At 37.4% G+C, this 18,180-nt stretch overlaps 1 protein-coding gene and 1 long non-coding RNA gene across 17 annotated transcripts in view; one reads left to right on the top strand and one right to left on the bottom strand.

Annotated features, from left to right (window-relative positions):
* CDK17 (cyclin dependent kinase 17) overlaps positions 1–16,795 on the top strand; it is a 90,628-nt gene extending 73,833 nt beyond the window's left edge. For all 16 annotated transcript variants that reach the window (XM_015283892.4, XM_015283880.4, XM_015283867.4 and 13 more), the window contains 12 exons: positions 649–705; positions 2,567–2,681; positions 3,222–3,316; positions 4,666–4,728; positions 7,654–7,777; positions 9,081–9,201; positions 9,667–9,764; positions 10,087–10,192; positions 10,935–10,977; positions 12,193–12,283; positions 13,080–13,157; positions 13,371–16,795. In XM_015283892.4, coding sequence (XP_015139378.1) covers positions 649–705; positions 2,567–2,681; positions 3,222–3,316; positions 4,666–4,728; positions 7,654–7,777; positions 9,081–9,201; positions 9,667–9,764; positions 10,087–10,192; positions 10,935–10,977; positions 12,193–12,283; positions 13,080–13,157; positions 13,371–13,408 — 1,029 coding nt within the window. In that variant the 3' untranslated portion in view covers positions 13,409–16,795. The remainder of the gene's footprint in view (positions 1–648; positions 706–2,566; positions 2,682–3,221; positions 3,317–4,665; positions 4,729–7,653; positions 7,778–9,080; positions 9,202–9,666; positions 9,765–10,086; positions 10,193–10,934; positions 10,978–12,192; positions 12,284–13,079; positions 13,158–13,370) is intronic.
* LOC107052950 lies at positions 698–2,026 on the bottom strand. Its single transcript, XR_001465804.4, has 2 exons — positions 1,894–2,026; positions 698–966 (listed from the first exon to the last, which is right to left on the bottom strand). It is a non-coding gene; the product is annotated as an uncharacterized LOC107052950 (long non-coding RNA).
* Positions 16,796–18,180: the final 1,385 nt, after the last annotated feature.

The raw sequence follows: 18,180 nt of genomic DNA, 5'->3' as shown, positions 1-18,180 counted from the left end.
TCATGAAACCAGTGGATTTGGGATTTTGGCATGCTGCAGACTACATGCGCTTTGTAAATCAGTTTGAAAAGTATCGTGTTTTATATCTGCTTTCAACATTCTTCTGCTGAAAGAGCAGTATAATGATTTGAAGTAACTGAGAATGGTCTTAAATAGAAAGAACTTTAATAGATGACTATTAAATATGAGAGTAACAGTAGGTTTAAATGGGAAGAAAATAATGATCATAGAGGCTGTTGTCCAAAGACATAGACAGATAAGCTGTCTTGACATGCATTATAGAGGTAGGTTGTTGACCAAAAATGAAGAAGGTGAATAGATCCAAATAAAATACTTGAAGACTGGAAATTATTTACAGGTAGGTGAAGTGGAGCTTTGTTCTAAGTGTAACTAAGTACGTAGTTTTTCTGGGATATGCAGTAGGCTGACTAACAGTCTGATTATTAGGCTTGGATACTGGGTTGTATCATAATATGCTGAATCATTTTTAAAATAACAGGATTTCTTGAAGTTTGCTGTAGTACTGTCAGATATTTTTCTGAAAGAAAATTCAGTTCATTGATTAAATCATGTAAATGACAGAACAGATGGTTAAATGAATAAAAGTGCCAATTTTTTTTGGTCAATTTTCATTTATTTTCTTTGCAGTCAGAAATTGGATTTGGAAAAATGGAAACCTATATCAAGTTAGAAAAGCTTGGAGAGGTATGTATAGATTTATTTTGAGATGACTCCTCCTTTGCTTACATTTCATTATTGGGTAGATGCCAGAGCACTTGCAGAGGGTACCCAGAGAGATTGTGGAGTGCCCTTCTTTGGAGATCTTCAAAAACCATCTGGCCATGGTCCTAGGCTATCTGCTCTGGGTGTCTCTGCTTGGATAAGGGGGTTGGATCAGATAACTTCCAGAGGTGTCCCATCCAGTCTCAGCCATTTCGTCATTCTGTGGTTTGGTGGCAGCGATTTCTGTGAATTTTATATAAATGTTAACTGAAAGTCTCTATAACCTTGGAGATATCTGTTCAATTTCTCTTTCCAGTAAATCAAACATTTGACAATGCGTACCAGCATCACTATCACAAAAATGGTCTATGCGTATATAATTTAATAAAAGCAGGAAAAAACATCAATGAGTTGGAGAGGAGCAATATTTAAATAATACTGAGTTTTATTTGCCTTTCCCTTTGGGAGGGCAGTAAAATGGCTTATCTCTACTGCAACCACACAGTGATTTTCAGAGAAAATAATGGATTTGGACGGGATCAGTTTGAGAGTGACCAGTAGTATCAAAAAAGGATACAGATGGACGCTCAGAATGTTGCAGAAGCAACCATAGTGTGAATATTGCAGTTAGTCCTCCATTTGCCGTGTTCTCATTTCCAAATGCCTTTTTGTTTTTCCTCTAGTACTTACAAGGTGCCTCACTAGACATAATGTTACCCAGCTTTGGGGAAGTACTAATCTAGTAGTTATCGAGTCCTAATTGTGCATTTCATCTCACTCATGTTACAGAGTGTAATGGAAAGTACAGGGATATATGGTAATGTAGGGCACTTTCCCTAACTTTTTTACTTCCTCTTGCAATTCATGATGTTAGTTATGCTTACTCACTGTTTTGTTTGAATTTCTTGTTGTGTAACATACCTTAAGGGTTTTGAGTCTTTTATTGTCTGCAAAAACTGAAAAAGATGAGCGTCACCGTATTCATGTTCAGGATGTCAACAAAACTTTGTTTTTGTTGAACTTTGACTTGTTCTCTTCCCAGAGCATTCTCACGTAAAACACGTAGCAAAGACAAGGAACAATGACCAAAAGGAATTATGTTTTTTGAAACTAGTGATAGAATTTGTCAGCTGCCATTGGAAACTTAACTGAAGCACAGTATAGCCATACCTGAGATAGTTTTAATCATAGAATCATAGAATGGCTTGGGCTGGAAGAGATCTGAAACACCATCTAGTTTCAGCTCCCCTGGGCAGGGTTGCCAACCGCTAAATCAGACACTAGAACAGGTTGCCTAGGACCCCATTCAGCGTGGCCTTGGAACATCTCCAGGGATGGGGCATCCACAAGCTTCTCTGTGCAACCTTTTTTTCTGTTCCAGTGCCTCACAACCCTCTGAGTAAGGAATTTCTTTGTTATTTCTCATCTGAACCTACCGCCTTTTAGTTTAAAGCCATTACTCCTTGTGCTATCGCAGTCAGACTATGTAAAACATCAGTCTCCCTCCCGATTACAACTCCCACAGTTGGCCTTCAAAGCTGCAGGCTGTACTTCTGGCCATTTAAGGTGATAAATTGTAACACCAGTGAGCTTAATACAATTTGATCAAACTTCTTTGGAAGGTGTATGGTGGACATTTTTTTGAGTAATTTCAGAGTTAGTAAGTAAGTATATGCATTCCCTGTTGTCTTCTGTGTGTCCAGATGTTTACAAAATAATTTTCTAGTTTAACCTCTATAAAAATAAAATAAAATAAAAGGCCGAATGAAACCTATTACAACCTTAGATAGAAGTTTCTTTTCAGTCTTTCAATGAAGAAGCAACTTCTTTTTCCGTTTTGTAGGGTACTTATGCAACAGTTTATAAGGGGAGAAGTAAATTGACAGAGAACCTGGTGGCTCTGAAAGAAATTCGCTTGGAACACGAAGAGGGAGCACCTTGTACAGCCATAAGAGAAGGTAATAACTTTTGTTACTCTTTAGAATGCCAGATACTTCTGGCTTTCTTTTTGACTTAAATATTGCTAGTGATTGGAAATATATCAGCTATATGGGACGTTAAAGAGCTGATATTAGTTTTGATGAGGAAAATCTTCATCTTAGCCATGTTAAGAGTTAATGTTTGAAACAATACGGGGGATGTTTGTGTTCTCAAGCATAGTATTATAAATGGATGAATTTATACTGAATTAGACTAATACTAGTAATTTTCAGGGACTCAGAATACATTGTATGAAATGACTGCTTCTGCTCAAACAGTACTATATAAGAAATATTTATATATATATATTTTTTTTACCAAAATGTGCATGGTATTTTGATTAAATGCATTTCCTTTACACGGATTAAATTAATGCCATATGAATATTATGGTCTTAAAAATAGCTTTTTAATTTTTTGAAAAATTAACATATATATATATATATATGAACTTTCTAGAAATGCATTTATTGCATCTTTTGTATTAATTTGCTTTGTATTAAAAATTCTTCTTTGCAGTGTCATTATTAAAAGATCTGAAGCATGCGAACATTGTTACGTTACATGACATTGTTCACACAGACAAGTCTTTGACTCTTGTTTTCGAATATCTGGTAAGCCTTTAAAGCAATTAGTGAGCTTTATATTCAGTTATTTCCTTAAAAATACTGAGTAACACAAACATATCAACTTTTTAAAAAATACACTATTTTTATCCTGCATATGGACTTATTTGACTGAAAATTATACAGCTGTATTCAGTTCTCAGAGTGCTGTAAATCAGCAAATACTGTTCTGATTCATACCAACTCATACCAAATTCAGTAACTATAAAAAAGGATAATTATGCTGTTATCCCACAGGGATTTTTCACAACTTTTGCAAATCATCTCAGACTCTTAAGACAGATGATACTAAATTATGTGGAGCTTTTGACACCCTTGAGGGTAAAGAGGCCATACAGAGAGATCTTGACAAATTAAAGGGTTGGACAATCACCAACTCATGAAGACTAACAAACAAGAGCAAGTGCTGGATTCTGTACCTGGGGTGGAGCAACCATGAATGTATGTACAGAGTAGGAGATGAAAGGCTAAAGAGCAGTCCCGTGGAAAAGGGTATGGGGGTTCTTGTTGAACATGCATCAGCAGGATGCCCTGGCAGCTGAAAGAGCCAACCACATCCTGGGTTGCACAGCACTGTCAGCCAGGCAAACCTCAAGCACTGGGTGCAGGTTTGGGCACCACAATGTAAGAAGGACATAAAGCTATTAGAAAGCCTCCAGAGGAGGATTTTAAAGGTGGTGAAAGGTCTAGAGGGCAGTGCACGTGGGGAGTGCGTTAGGTTCCTTGGTTTGTTCAGCCCAGAGAAGAGGAGCTGAGGGGAGGCCTTTATGGCAGCCTGCTGCTCCTCATGAGGTGGGTGGAGGGGCAGCGCTGAGCTGTGCTTTCTGGTGACAACAACAGGATCTAAGGAAACAGCATGGAGGGGAAGGTTGTACATCAGGAAAAGGCTCTTCACCAGAGGATGATCAGGCACTAAAGTAGGTTCCCCAGGGCAATGATCACAGCACTGACTTGCTAGAGTTCTGAGTGCATTGTCCAAACACTTCTTGACAGAGGGTTTGAATTTTGAGTGGTCCTGTTTGGAGCCAGGATTTGGACCAAAAAACAAACTGTGGCACTCACTGGGTGGAAAGTGAAGAAATAACAAGTAACTTTGTCTAGGAAAATACAACTTGATGGAAAACTTGGGTGGTTTTGCCCTCTGGAAAGGACGGTTTTCTCCATGTTCATATTTCTGTTGTTTGGTTGTTGTTGTTGTTGTTTTTGTTGTTGTTTTTTACCAAATACTGAACTTCAGAAAACTCAGGTTTTCTGATGAATGATTTCTTGTAATAAAAAATAATGCTCGCATAATCTGTTGTCCATAATTTTACTGAATAGTAACGATGTTTTGACAGGACAAGGATCTGAAGCAGTACATGGATGACTGTGGTAATATCATGAGTATGCACAATGTAAAGGTGAGTATTCTAGTGAGTTTTCCAACTTTCTCTGTTGTGATTGAAGAATTTCAGATTACTTAATAATCAGGAGCTGTAAGATTTAGAACTTTCAAAAAAAAAAAAAAAAACCTTTTTTGACCATTGGACCTTACTCAACTACATTTAATCAAATGGAGCCTTTTTTTTTTTGCTTTTGATCATTTTTAAGTGTTTAAAGCAATAGAAAGAATTCATATAGCTTTACACAGGTTTTCATTCTCTTCACCATAACATATTTAAAACAAAAATTTTCTTAGAAGTAATATATCTATAACTGTATTAACATCTTTCCATTACTGTGTACTCATTGAGCTAAGTCCTTATTTTGGTATGTCCTCAAAGTCTGTGTACTCAGCAAGGAAGTAATGATCATGGGTTTGGATTGCCCTTTCTGTCACACAAGAAAGATGCTTTAATTTGTATTTAACAATAAATTCTCTCCATTAGTAATAACACAGATTATTTTATTTAAGATTTAATTGGCGGTCACTTTTAACTGTAGCTGTGGCCTGGTCCCATGACTCAGTTCCAAATCTGGCCTGATGAGACTGACTCAGTTTCAAATGTCTCCTCTAAAAGCAGTTTGTCATTTGGAAATCTAGAATATCTGTTTATGTTTTTTAATACTGCAGCTTCATGAGCAAGATTCCAAAGAGAGGAAATTACTAACTTGAAATGAGTTAAGTTTTAAAGGAGGTTGGGTTAACACAGTATTGCCTTGCTGTCTTGCAATCTCTGCTGTACTGTACCTTCAAAGCAGCTTAATTAAGCTGTATGTAATTCATGTAAGGGTTATTATTTGTATAATAAGTATACCTGAGAAACTCTTGAGTTTCTTGCCTCTTGAAAAATATTGATTGTAGTCTGTGATCCTACTGAACAGAACCATGAGTGCACAGACAAGATGAGAAAGCTACTTTTACTCTTAGACAACAGTACACAGCACAAATTTTGTTGACAAGTCAGTGTTCCAAATAATGTGAAGTGATGGACTTGGACATACCAGTAGAGTTGTCATCCTTGTTTTTGGCTTAAGTGCGTGTTGTGAAATCAGTACTTTGTTGAATTGCATATGGGGTTTAGCTTGGATGCTGGTCACTGTTTGGTTAGGTTTTTCTTTTGTTCTGTTGTCACATTAGAGTAAATACTCGTAGGGAAAAAAAAATCCTCCTGGCCTAATCTGTTGCTTCCTTTGAGAATCTGTGAACGGAAATTATTTAATTTATATCTACTTCAGAGAGACAACATAAAATATAATTAAGCTTGTGTTTTCAATTAAATAGAAATTAAGAAGTAGTGCTTTGAGCATAAAAAGTAAAGAAGAGCTGTAAATGGGAAGCTGACTCCTTAACACAAGTATGGTTAAGAGTTCAGGGAGAATCTGCTTGTGATAATCTGAGCTAAGTGGAGAAAAGTGTTTTTCCATGTCTGCCTGAGGTTTAAACTGTGCCCTGAGGGCATATTGATATGGTCAGTACCTTTGGCACCAAAACAGCTGCTTAGCTATGGTAGCTGTATATGCTTAGAATACAATAACTGTGGCAGTTGGGTTTATTATTAACACTCGAGAGACCTCCCTGTCACCCCTTCTGTCACTTTCCTTGCCTAATTTTATATTTCTGAGTTGCAACAAAATGAGGTTGTATAATATAAAAATGTGTGTGATCTCAGCAGGCACTGCTGTTTGAAACAAAATTATGAGATTGTGTGTATTGTCCTGTGAGTTTAAAGAACGATCCATGCCAACTGTCAGGAAGGTCCACAATTTCTTTAAAATAATCTGCATTACCCTCTTGACTAGCCCTTGCTGTCTCAGTGCACGGTAGAAATGGCTATCAGTTCCTACAGCGGGTCTGTTAATACCGTGTGGGAGTGGCTACCCTTGCAACAGTGTAGACATGAGTAGGTTGAGCAAAGCTATTTGATTTCTCTTCAAAAAAAAAAAAAAGGAAGAAAGATGAAATGACTACAAATTTCATTTTTTCTTGAGTAGATAAACCTGAGGTAAGCAGACTGAAAACAGATGCATGTAAACTACACCTGCAGTGTATTTGTCCAGTTTAGAGAAAAAGAATTTTTGGTCTTAATTCATACAAAAATAAGTTGAAATGTTAGGAAATAGTCATATAAAAATTGATACTAGCAAAGGCTACCCAAAAGTCTTGTGTTCAAATTCAGACCTTTTATACCTACAGATACTACAATGATAGAGTAAACTGCTTTGGCTACCTATTGCTAAACCTTTCTCCATCCCTTAGTACCTTTAAGTCTACGTATATGTAGCATTAATATGTATGACCAGAGTTACTTGGCTGGCTGGCTTTTGCAGAGGAGCAAAACAAACCTGTGTGTATCAAGGTGAGGGGATGAATATAAATGCCAGAGGCAGTGGGGTTGTGGTAGTGTTCTTCATTTCTCCACATTTCATGAGCTTGTGAATCCTGTTGTGTTTTTCCAGTAGCCTGCCAAAATATTCTTTACACGGTGTCGCACAGTTGGATGGAAAGAGTGCTGAGCTGCATTTTAATAAGGGATCCTGTGGCAGAAAGTAACTTGAGTATAGTCAGAGACAGTTACCTTCAAAGACATTAGTGTGGGAAACAGCATTGATAAATACTTAAAAAAATAAATAGCCCTGTGGTTCTCTTAAATTATGCAGAACAAATCTCTCAAAATCTTTGTTGTAAAGTATCATGGAAAAGCAGTTCATTAGCATAAAAGGATCTTAAATCTGATACTCAGGAGTGTGCTCATATGGAAAGTTAATTCACTTCTTGAGAAGTATTTTTGTCTTGCTTGCAGTACAGTGACTTAACTCTGCAGTGCCCAAATAGACTTCTATTGTTAATGCAATCTGAAGATCAATGTTTATGGTCTGATTTATTTAAATGTTCTCTTTTGTAGCTATTTTTATACCAAATTCTTCGTGGTTTGGCATACTGTCATAGGAGAAAGGTGCTACATCGAGATCTGAAGCCACAAAATCTACTAATTAATGAGAAAGGAGAACTGAAGCTAGCAGACTTTGGTATGGACTGGAATTCTTCTGTAATAAATATTTTCTTTATTCAACATTGGGAAAATACTGAATGTAAACTATATAGAACTTTGAAATCTTTTGAAACTGGGAATGTGTATTTGCACATTTGCACTGTGAACATTGGGAATATGAACCTAGGAAGTGTATTAATTCATCTTCTTTGTACATCCCTATCAGTTTAGAAGGCTGGGATTCAGGACCTTGTCCTTGTTACTGTTGCTGTATCTCAGAAACCAGAAAAAAGCATATTCTCTAGTCAGGATGAGTAGGGAAGAAATTTGCTGTCTGTGATGTAAAGTAGCTGTACTGTTTTTCTTGTAGTAGCTTCTGCTGTGGGATCAGCATTGATGCGTATGGTTCCAACCCAGGTCTCTGTCAGTTTTAGTGTTCTTTAGAAGTTGATACTTAGTCTGTTTATTGATTCAGTCGTGAATACATATATTCCACAAACTGTTGTTTTGGTTCCTGTCTTTCCTTTGAATGAGTTAGTGGAAACAGCCATCACGTTTGCTGGAATTCATCTGAACAAGACAAAGGAGAGAAGAGTATGCAATTGCACTCACAAAGAAAAGACAAGAACATCAAGGCTGTAGTAGTAGTGTGTTCTTGAAAAGTGAAAGTCAGTCTTTTACAGGATATTAGAAAATGTACATATAGATCATACTGTTGCTTGAGGTTTGAGCAGTAGTCTTACTGCTTTGAAATTGGCACTTAGTCAGATCCTTAAGTTGGAGCTCAAGTCCTTTTTCCATACACTCCATGGTAACTCCAAAGCAGAGGAGTAACCGAAGTGAGCAAGAGAAAAGGTCTGTCTTTATACAATGTTGTCAAGTGTTACTCTATCACTAGAGTGGTGCACCAAGTTCTTTTGGGATTTCCAGTGAGCACTTGCAGTAGAGCATGACCTTCAGAGTTTCCTTTTATTTTTTATGTCAGGAAAGTCCTTAGAAAGTTGTGTGCCACAAGGGGTTTCACAGATCATGAGGGATGATGTTATGTTGATATAATGCTTTGTTGTTTTGATGTAATGTGTTGAATTAGTGCAGGTTTTGATCTGCTTACCTATCTTCTATGCTTAAAAACACTCCTCGTTACGTTAATGCACATACTCGGAGACAAATGACAGAAGTTAGGACTCTTTAATTGAATATAATTTGGAAGGTATTTAACAGGTATATTAAGGTTGATTTTTCTCATAAAAATCCTTTGTTAATTCCATGCAAAAAAAGATTTAAGCAAAGCAGCATTGCATAAAAGCAGCAGATTACCCTTTATTTTCTTTTTAATCAAGGATTGGCTAGAGCGAAGTCTGTTCCTACGAAGACCTATTCCAATGAAGTTGTCACGTTATGGTACAGACCACCTGATGTACTGCTCGGATCTTCAGAGTATTCAACTCAAATTGACATGTGGTTTGTGCAGCTTTGTCAAGTTTTAAGTTTTCTTCTCAGTCCAGCTGAAAAGATGTCAACTCTTCATTACTATAGAGTAGCATTCAAATACCAATCCTTTGAATTTTGGCAGCCTACAACCGAGTTAGGTTTCAGAGAAATTCTGAATGCAAATTAACTTTTTATTACTTCGAGTTAAGATACATCGGGCTGACATTTCTGGGGAAGAAAAAAATCCACACATAATGTGTAGTATTTACTATGGGCTACAATACAATTGACTAACTTGACATCTGAAAGTATCTTTGGTCTTTGTCAGTTCTTTTGTTGATGTATATCTTCTTTCAAAACTATTTTTTTAATAGCAATATGTGGTTAATTAATAATTTGCTTATATTTAAGATCTAAGTTACAGAAGTCTTTAAGAACCAGAAGACTAAATTGCTGGATTTTTTCTGATTTATCTTTTTCTCTGTTTCTGTAAAGGGGTGTTGGATGCATATTTTTTGAAATGGCATCAGGAAGGCCTCTCTTCCCAGGTTCGACTGTTGAAGACGAGCTGCACTTAATTTTCAGGCTTCTGGGTAAATATGTACTTCTAGCAGTACTGTCAGTGCTGTAAGTTTATCCTTCTAAATGCTCTTCCTGTGAGAACTGTACATCTGTAAAAAAAAAAAAAAAAAAAAAAAAAAAAAAAAAAGGCATTTTATGTTCCATTGTACTTAGAATGTGAATGACTGTATTCTTTATGAAAACGATCAAGCTGAGTGCATAGATGAGCTGGTACAGCATTGCCTTCTCTTTTCCTGTTCAAATTACAGGATTAAGTGCTTATTATTGCGGAAGTTGTTTCTCTACATTTTGGTGTGTTTTGTAAGTTGAATTTGTTGCTGCTTTTAAATACAGGAACCCCATGTCAAGAAACATGGCCAGGCATTTCTTCTAGTGATGAATTTAGAAACTACAACTTTCCCAAATATAAACCACAACCCCTAATCAACCATGCACCAAGGTACTTCCTGTTTTACTAATAGAATGTATGCATCCCTATGTCTTTGAATATTTGTAAATGTGTGAACTAACTTCCAAGTATGATGTGCTAGCGAATGCTGGGAAACTATACATCAGTTGCATCACTGTGGGCAGATATTAATGCAGAGCATAATCCTGGTACTTTGTGCTTACTTCGTCAAATATCACTCAAGGCACCACAGCTCCATAATGACCTATAGAGCTATAAAATCCTGTTATTAATGCCTGCATAGTGGGAGTATTCACTCAGCACTTCCAAATTCTCCTCTGCTATATAATAGGCTCATTGTTAAAATGGCAAGGTTTCCTTGAGCAGTCTCTTGAAATCATTCTAAAACGTTATGAAGAATTTGCAGGGTCTGCATCAGTATTGTTAACTGCACAGAGATTATAAATAAACTTTATAAGAAAGCCTAACACATTTTTAGTGACTCAGAAGAAAAAGATCTAACATTGTGTCCTTCCAGTAAATGACCTGGGTTGACCTACTAAACCACAATGCAATGCTCAAGAGTTTTTTGTTCCCACTGTTTTCCAGATGTATTCTGAGATACTGCTACTTGTGTGTATACATATTCACAAGAAAAAAGTTGTTCAGATAAAAACATTCTTCTGTTTAATTTTAGTTTTAACATCATTTAATGAAATCAGTTACTTTGCAGTTGGCTTTTGTAAATATAGTTCAACAACTGTTCTCATTTTTTTTTTTTTTTTCTTTTTAGGCTAGACACGGAAGGAATTGAATTGATAGCAAAGTTCCTTCAAGTAAGATGTGTTTTGTGGCTTTACTTTATATATGTGCAAGTTTAGAATTTCAATATATTCCGTTAAAAAAAAATATGTATTGCAAGCATAGTAACTGTCAGATGTAATTTAAGTGAAGCATGCTGCTGAGTCTGTGGTGGATGACAGATATGGGAAGAATGAGTGTTAGGCTGCATGCTGTAGGAATTTAAAAGCTGATGATTTTGGTTGTAGTTTTTGTTGGAGGTGGGGTTTTTTTTTGCTTTTGCCAGAGGCAATTTCTTGTCTGATTACTGTTTGTAGAAATATAAAATCTGTTAAGGTCTGTGTTAGCCATTCCCTGAAAAACTGAAGCACTTTTGAAATTATATTTAAACAGGATTTTTGAATACAGATGCTATGTTTCTGTAAAGACAGACTTAGCTTACCATTAGAGAAGCAGATACTAAGGTGTAAGGATAGTCTTTGATCTTTCAAACTGTCTGTATTCAAAAGGTAAAGTAGTATGTGGCTTTAATCTTTGAATCTGCATTAAAAAAAGAGCCTGAAGCAAAAGGAGGGGAAGCAAGATGGAGGACCAGCTCCTAGGTGTTTTTTAATAATTGGAGAGGTCCTGTGGTAAAAAGCATTAGTATATGTATACTATATAGTATATATAAGTATAAGGAGTTTGGTTACTCTATTTTGCAGCCATTTTATATCAGGTCTTCATGTTGTGCTGAACAGCACTTGCAGTTGCTGTTTGAACTTTGTTCTTACTTGTGTGCACCTTTTTTAATGTCTGCGTCTTTGTCCAAATGCTCTGTACTCAAGGTGTGTTCAGTGCACATACAAGACTGTGTTGTCTACAGTTTTCTCTTATGCAAAATGCTGTAGCATAGTCCATCTGGAGTAGAAAACTTTTGTGATGTCTTGTAATAGCATTTTACTGCAATTTAATGTATAACCTAATCAACGCTACAAGTCTTTAAAAAGTATATTTTTAATTTGTATCCATTTATAGCAATTTCTTTTTTAAAGTATTTTGGAGTATTTTTATCAACCATGTATGTTGATAATTCTAATTTAGACAGTGTATGCTAGGTGTTTCACGTGTAAAATGAAAGTGGAGAAAACTGAGATGTCCCAGTGAGTTGGTAGGAAAGATTTGAGCAAGTTGAACTCTTCCTTCGGTCAGATCACTTAATGCAGAGAATTTTTTAATGAAAACCAACACGCATCCTTTTATGTTAACAGTATGAATCAAAGAAGAGAATTTCGGCAGAAGAGGCCATGAAACATGCATACTTCAGGAGTCTTGGAACAAGGATACACAGTTTGCCTGAAAGTAAGAAGAGTAGTAAAGTAGCAGAATATTGTTGATAGTACATGAAAGCTGACTACATTACTGTACTGGATCTTGGTGGGACGGAGATAATTTTTGTTACGGCAGCTTGTATGGTGTTGTGTTTTATATTTGTCACAAAAACATTGCTGATAACACACCAGCATTTTATCTGTAGCTAAATGATGTTTGCACAGCATTGAGGCCTTTTCTGTTTCTCAGTTTCTCCATGACTGGGGATGGGGGGATGTGTAAAAAGTGAGGGGACACGTGAGACAGATGACCTCAACTAAGTAAAGAGCTATTCCATGCCATAGAATGTCATGCTCAGCAATAAATAGGAGAAAGGGCAGGGGAGTTGTTAGGGAAGTTAACCTCTCTTGCATAGGAACTGGCTAGGCATTGGTCTGCACGTGGGAGGTGGCAAGTGATTGCCTTTGCATAGCTTGTTTTGTTCTCTTTTCTTTCTCTCTTCTTCTGCTTCTCCTTCCCTTATTAAACAATTCTAATCTCAGTCCACAAGTTTTCTTGCTTTTAATTTTCCTTCCCTCATTCCCACAGAGTGGAGGTGTGGGGAACTGAGCAAGCAGCTGTATGAACCCTAGCTATCTATCAGACTTAACTCACAAGAACTTAATGAAAAACTCTTCATCTGTTACAGATGAACGGTGTATATTGACTTAAGTGTGCAAATAGAAAAAGGCTTCTTTTAACAGAAACTGCTAAATTAAGAATAGAATTTGCTCAGTTAAAGCATTGTTGTGTTTGAATATAAATTAATTTATTTCTTATATTCTAGGTGTTTCAATATTCAGTCTAAAAGAGATTCAGCTGCAGAAAGACCCTGGCTTTCGAAATTCCACTTACCCAGAGACAGGTATGGAAAGATGAATATTTTCACACACTTGCAAGTTTCTTGCTAGTTCAGTGAATGCAGATGGGAGGGGAAAAAAAAAAAGAAAAAGATCCTATAGTGGTTGCAAAAGGTGGAAGGAAAGGCTGTTGTCTTGATACAGACGGAAGAATAGTGATTGAATACTCTGTTGTGCAAATGCTTAAGTTTCTCACCGTGGTCCATGTTCTGTTGTAGGACATGGGAAGAACAGAAGGCAGAGCATGCTTTTTTAAAGTGGGCGGTTCAGAGTCAAGCCCAAGCCTATCCTCTCAATCAAGGACTCGGATCTGAAGGCAGTGCTCTCTTTTGGTGGACTTGGAATCGCAGTTTGTCTACACTGTCCTCTTCACAGTGGAGTCTTTTTATTTCCAACCTGCAGATTATGTTTTTATATTTGTTGTCACAGTGTGACAATTTTTTGTACAGTTGGTTTTAAGGTCTCCTCTGCCACTAGAGCCAGTAGGTTACAGCTGTTGATGTAACTGTAGCTGCAATTTTTGTGCAGGACTGAGAAACACAGTGCATTATTTATTGCGGAATCATTGCTGCTAAATAACTACTGTCTGTATAGTTAACACAACAGTTCCATGCCTGAAGAAGTTGCAGTGGCTTTATAATATGTGAATGCATCTGTTTCTCTTCATAAAATGTTCTACTGCTGCGGGGTTTTTTTGTATTTCGTAAACTGCAGTGTTTCCTGGAATGTAAGCATAGCTTTGCTTGGCTATAGGTGAACCATCTTTAATGCTCTGAGTTCATGGCACTTAATTCCTTATTTAACATTGAAAGTATGTGTTGAAATAGTTGAAAAATTATAATGCATATTACGTTTTTCGAAAAGCACATGGTGTGAAAGTTGATTCAAACAAGTGAAAAGTAACTATTATTTGCTCTCAGATCCTATATTAGTTATTGATGAATTAGAGCATGGAGACTGGATGATTAATTTTGTCAGGCTTACTCCAGCATCAGGTATTTGCACGTTGTTGTGCATATTGGGCCTGGTAGAAGCAGTGACTTGCAGAAGCAATGACTTTTTTTACCTTGTTTTTAACTTAGGAATACAAATAGTAGAAAAAAATTTAAAAAAAGAAAAAAAAAAAAAAGATTCATACATGTTGGACCCTGACTTACTTTTGAAATTTTGAATCTTTTCATTACAGAGGAACGGGACGACTAATTACAAGAATATGGGAATAATGCGATGTTTTCCCACCTCGTTTCTCTCCCATTTGTGCATTATTCACTTGAAATCAACTGGAAAGATGCAAGTTTGTACTTGATAAGAACTCACTATGCTAGAAAACTTTTAAAATGGGAACTTAGAGAGTTTTTCAGATCTTAGGTGTTATCTGTTTACCAGGGATAGTAAACATGTTACTACTACGTTTATGCATCTCAGTGAGTATCATAAGTACACCCTTGGTGATGGTTACAGTATTTTTAAGCATTTGTGTTCACCTTTATGAACCTATTTGTTTAGTGCATCTTAAAGAGACTGTAAATCTTTATTGGTATATTTTGAAATGGTCATGTAAATCTTTGGCTGGTATATCATGAAAATAGTCATAGGTAACTTAATTTTTCCTGACATTCACTGTAAAACATTCAGGGGTCCTACCATTTCTGTTCAGGAAATCTTGTAGTTTATTGTTATTTAACAGTATTAAGTGAATTTTTGTATATTTCATTTTAACTTTATTTGTGAATAGTGATCGTGGCATGTTTGGGGGTGTTTTATTAATATTTCATCGATACTGGTAAATTTGAATTGGGATTTTTTTTTTTATTTTCTGAAAGAGAGGAATTCATGTGTAATGGTGACTGTTGGACCACTACTGCTTTTCAGCATTTGTAAACCGGTTTTAGGTTAAATCTTGTAGACCTAACAAACTGCTGTTATTTCTAACTGACCGACCTGTATTAATATTGTACTTTTGAAAGTATAAATATTATGTGGAATTCTTTGGTTTTGTTTTGAAATTTATAATAACAAAGGCCCTGTGTTGTTAAAAATACAGACTAAGTGAACTTGCAGTTCCTGGGGCATTGTTGGAAACTTAGCTAGATCCGTGTGTTGTGGGAGTCAGCGGTTTAACTTGAGCTGCTTACGAATTCTTGCAACGAAGAAGTAGTGGCAGTGAAGGTGGCATGACTCACCTGCAACTGAGGCCGTTCAGGATCGTACCATAATCACGGTCCATAGTCTATTTACTAGCAGTCAAGTCCTGCATGTCACCTGGGTTCGTAAGTCTTGCCTAGCTCTAGGGAGGTGATACGTGTCTGGGATACATGGATTGGTCTTGCTGATACCAGTGGGAGCGTTGTGTGTGTGCGTCAGAGGCAGGTTTGGCACCAATGAGAAACCTTTGTCCTGAAATAGTAGTTAATATATTTTTTATAGTCGATACGGATCTGATCTAGATTTTATACTGATTAACTTTGTAGGAGATACATTGTAGACGTGATGGTGTTGAAGGAAGAAGTATCCGAAAAACATCTTTTTTTTTTCTACAGAAGTAGTGACAATATAGGGTAAATGTTCATTGTGAATAAATGTGGGGTTTAGCATTTCTAGAACACAATATTTTCTAGGTCATAAGAGAACAACGATAATGTGATGCTAATGAGTAAAGGACTTAAAGGTTTAACTGGTAAAATGAAGTGCATTAACAAATTTGGAAGGGGATCAGCTGCAGCTAACAGAAAGAGGTGTCCATTTTGAGTAGGCATTCAGGTTTGTTGTTACAGGTGAAAAGATATTCCATAAAATTAAAGCATTCTGCATACGTAGAGATTTTTCAAAGGACCTACAAGTGAATTGGTTTGCTTCATTGGGAGGTAGCTTTGAAGCATGCAACTTGGCATCTGTGGTCAAGCCAGTTTTGTTGCAGTCTTTTTTATTTGGTCCATAATTCCTGCATCAGCAGAGACAATTGTGTGGCAGATGCCTGTTTGGGGCAGTAGTGAGTCTGAAGTCACTGGGCACTTCTCTGCCAGTGTTTTGGTGTAATTATTGGTGTAAAGCATTCTGTCACCTGTCTGACAGCATCAGGCACTACAGGCTTGGTTCTGCTGTCACTGGGAATGTAGGGAGTGCTGATCATTTGGGGAGAACCTCAGCCACGATAATAACCAGGCAGATGCTCTGTAAAAGTAGTTGACTGTCAAGATTTGGTGTGACATCCTCTGCCTGAAGAAGATAGGTGATCAGTTAAGGAGAAATGGCCTGCAAGTTGTCGCTGATCTAAGATAATCATCTGTAGAAGATACCCATTGTAACCCATCTACCTGGAGGTAGAAAGGGTGAGGTGTGTGTGTAGGGGTGTGTAGAAAGAAGTTGGCTTTGGAGACCAGAAAGAAGCAGGTGGTAGGAGGTTGTGTGCTCGTGGCAGGTGAGGGCTGAAGGGGAAAAAGGGTGGGTGGAGGATGGGGATTTACAGGCTGGGAAAGAGTGAGAGATGGAAGGGAACAACCCAGCTGCACGGCAATGCTCTAGTGAAACATGCATCTCAGCACAGCTGTGTTATTTTTGTGCTGCTTTACCACAGCATTAAGTAGCCAGAGTGTATCCCTGAATTGGGCAATAAAAGTTAAAATAAACAATTATTAAAGAATCAGCGTACTTTGTATCTGCAAATCATTTGAAAAGCTGCAAGGGAGCATTCTTGGGGCTGCTTGCTTGTTTGCGCGAGTCTTTCAATTCAATAAAAGCGCATTGTTTCTGTTTTGCAATGTTAAGATGGAATTAAGGTTAAGAATACATTCGGTTATTGAGGACAACATATATGAAAGGCATGTTGTAAATATCCACAAGCTAAGTATTACAGAGCCAGGAAATACCCAGAATGCAAGTCAGACTTGAAAGAAATCCAAACAAATTAGGGTATGGAAATGCAGAGCTGTGGCCTATGGCAACACTGAGAAAAATCACACCTTAGTTGGACAACGTGTCCCAGATGTGTTCATTTTGTCAGGTCACTGAAAGGCAGGGATTAAATTATTTTTGTACCTTGTTCATGCATTTCAGTACCTTTTTTTCCCTTTTGTGATGTTTGGATCTTTTTGGAACAAATGAGGGATCTTTATGAATTTAACTTTGGGCTTCCTTTCTACACTTTTTTCCCCCCATTCCACAGACTGGACTGGTAGAGATCTACTGCTGCTCTGTGGCCTATACATGGGTCAGCACCTGTATCTCACCAGCAACTAATTTAAAAGCTTGACATGAGAACAAGCACAGGCTGTAAAACAAAATGGAAACACTGTACGAGTATTTAGCTCATTGAGCAGGTTTGATTTTGGAAAGTATGACTGACTCGGTAGATACACGGCCTTGCCTGTGCCGCTTAGTTGCGGAGACCAATCTCTCGCTGTAGGCTGCAGTGGAAGTTTTTGTTGGCAGGACTGGGTTTAGAGTTCAGCTATTCCACGTTTTTTTTTATCTTCCATGTTTTTCACTAGCCTGTACTGCCTTTCTCTCATTAACCAGAAAGATTGATGTCAGTGGAAAAGTGCCTACATACATTTTTCCATTATTTTCACGTGCTCTCTGAAATGCCGTAACTCATTTAAGTCCTGTGATTTCTGAGCCAACTTAAGATGTGAATACGCACACGTGCGCAGGCTTACTGATGTAAATAACTGCTCCGTTTCTCATCCTGGCTGCATCCTCCAAAACCAGTTAAGAAGCAGGCCTGCCGAAGAAGATTGCTTTTATGGTCCTCCTAATGAAGCGCAAGTCTTGCTTGGCTCTCATACCATACCTTGAAACAAATTATCCCCCAGAGAGCTATCAGCTCCTTCGTTGTTGCAGTGGGATCTTCTGCTGACAGAGATGCTGTGGATTGCAAATCTGGGAGGACGCACTTCTCTATCCCCTTTCCAACGTGCTCTTGCAGGCCCTCCAGGCCCTGCACAGCAGTGCCAGCGCTGCTCGCTCCTCCTCTTCACATCTCAAGCTCATTTTTCAAAGACTTAATTTTTTTTCCCCCTTTCCCTTGTC

The sequence above is a fragment of the Gallus gallus genome, chromosome 1 (genome assembly GCF_016699485.2).
Source record: "Gallus gallus isolate bGalGal1 chromosome 1, bGalGal1.mat.broiler.GRCg7b, whole genome shotgun sequence".
Classification (NCBI taxonomy): Eukaryota; Metazoa; Chordata; class Aves; order Galliformes; family Phasianidae; genus Gallus; species Gallus gallus.
Note: the sequence above shows the minus strand (reverse complement) of the source record. Positions and strands in the feature narration are given on the sequence as shown.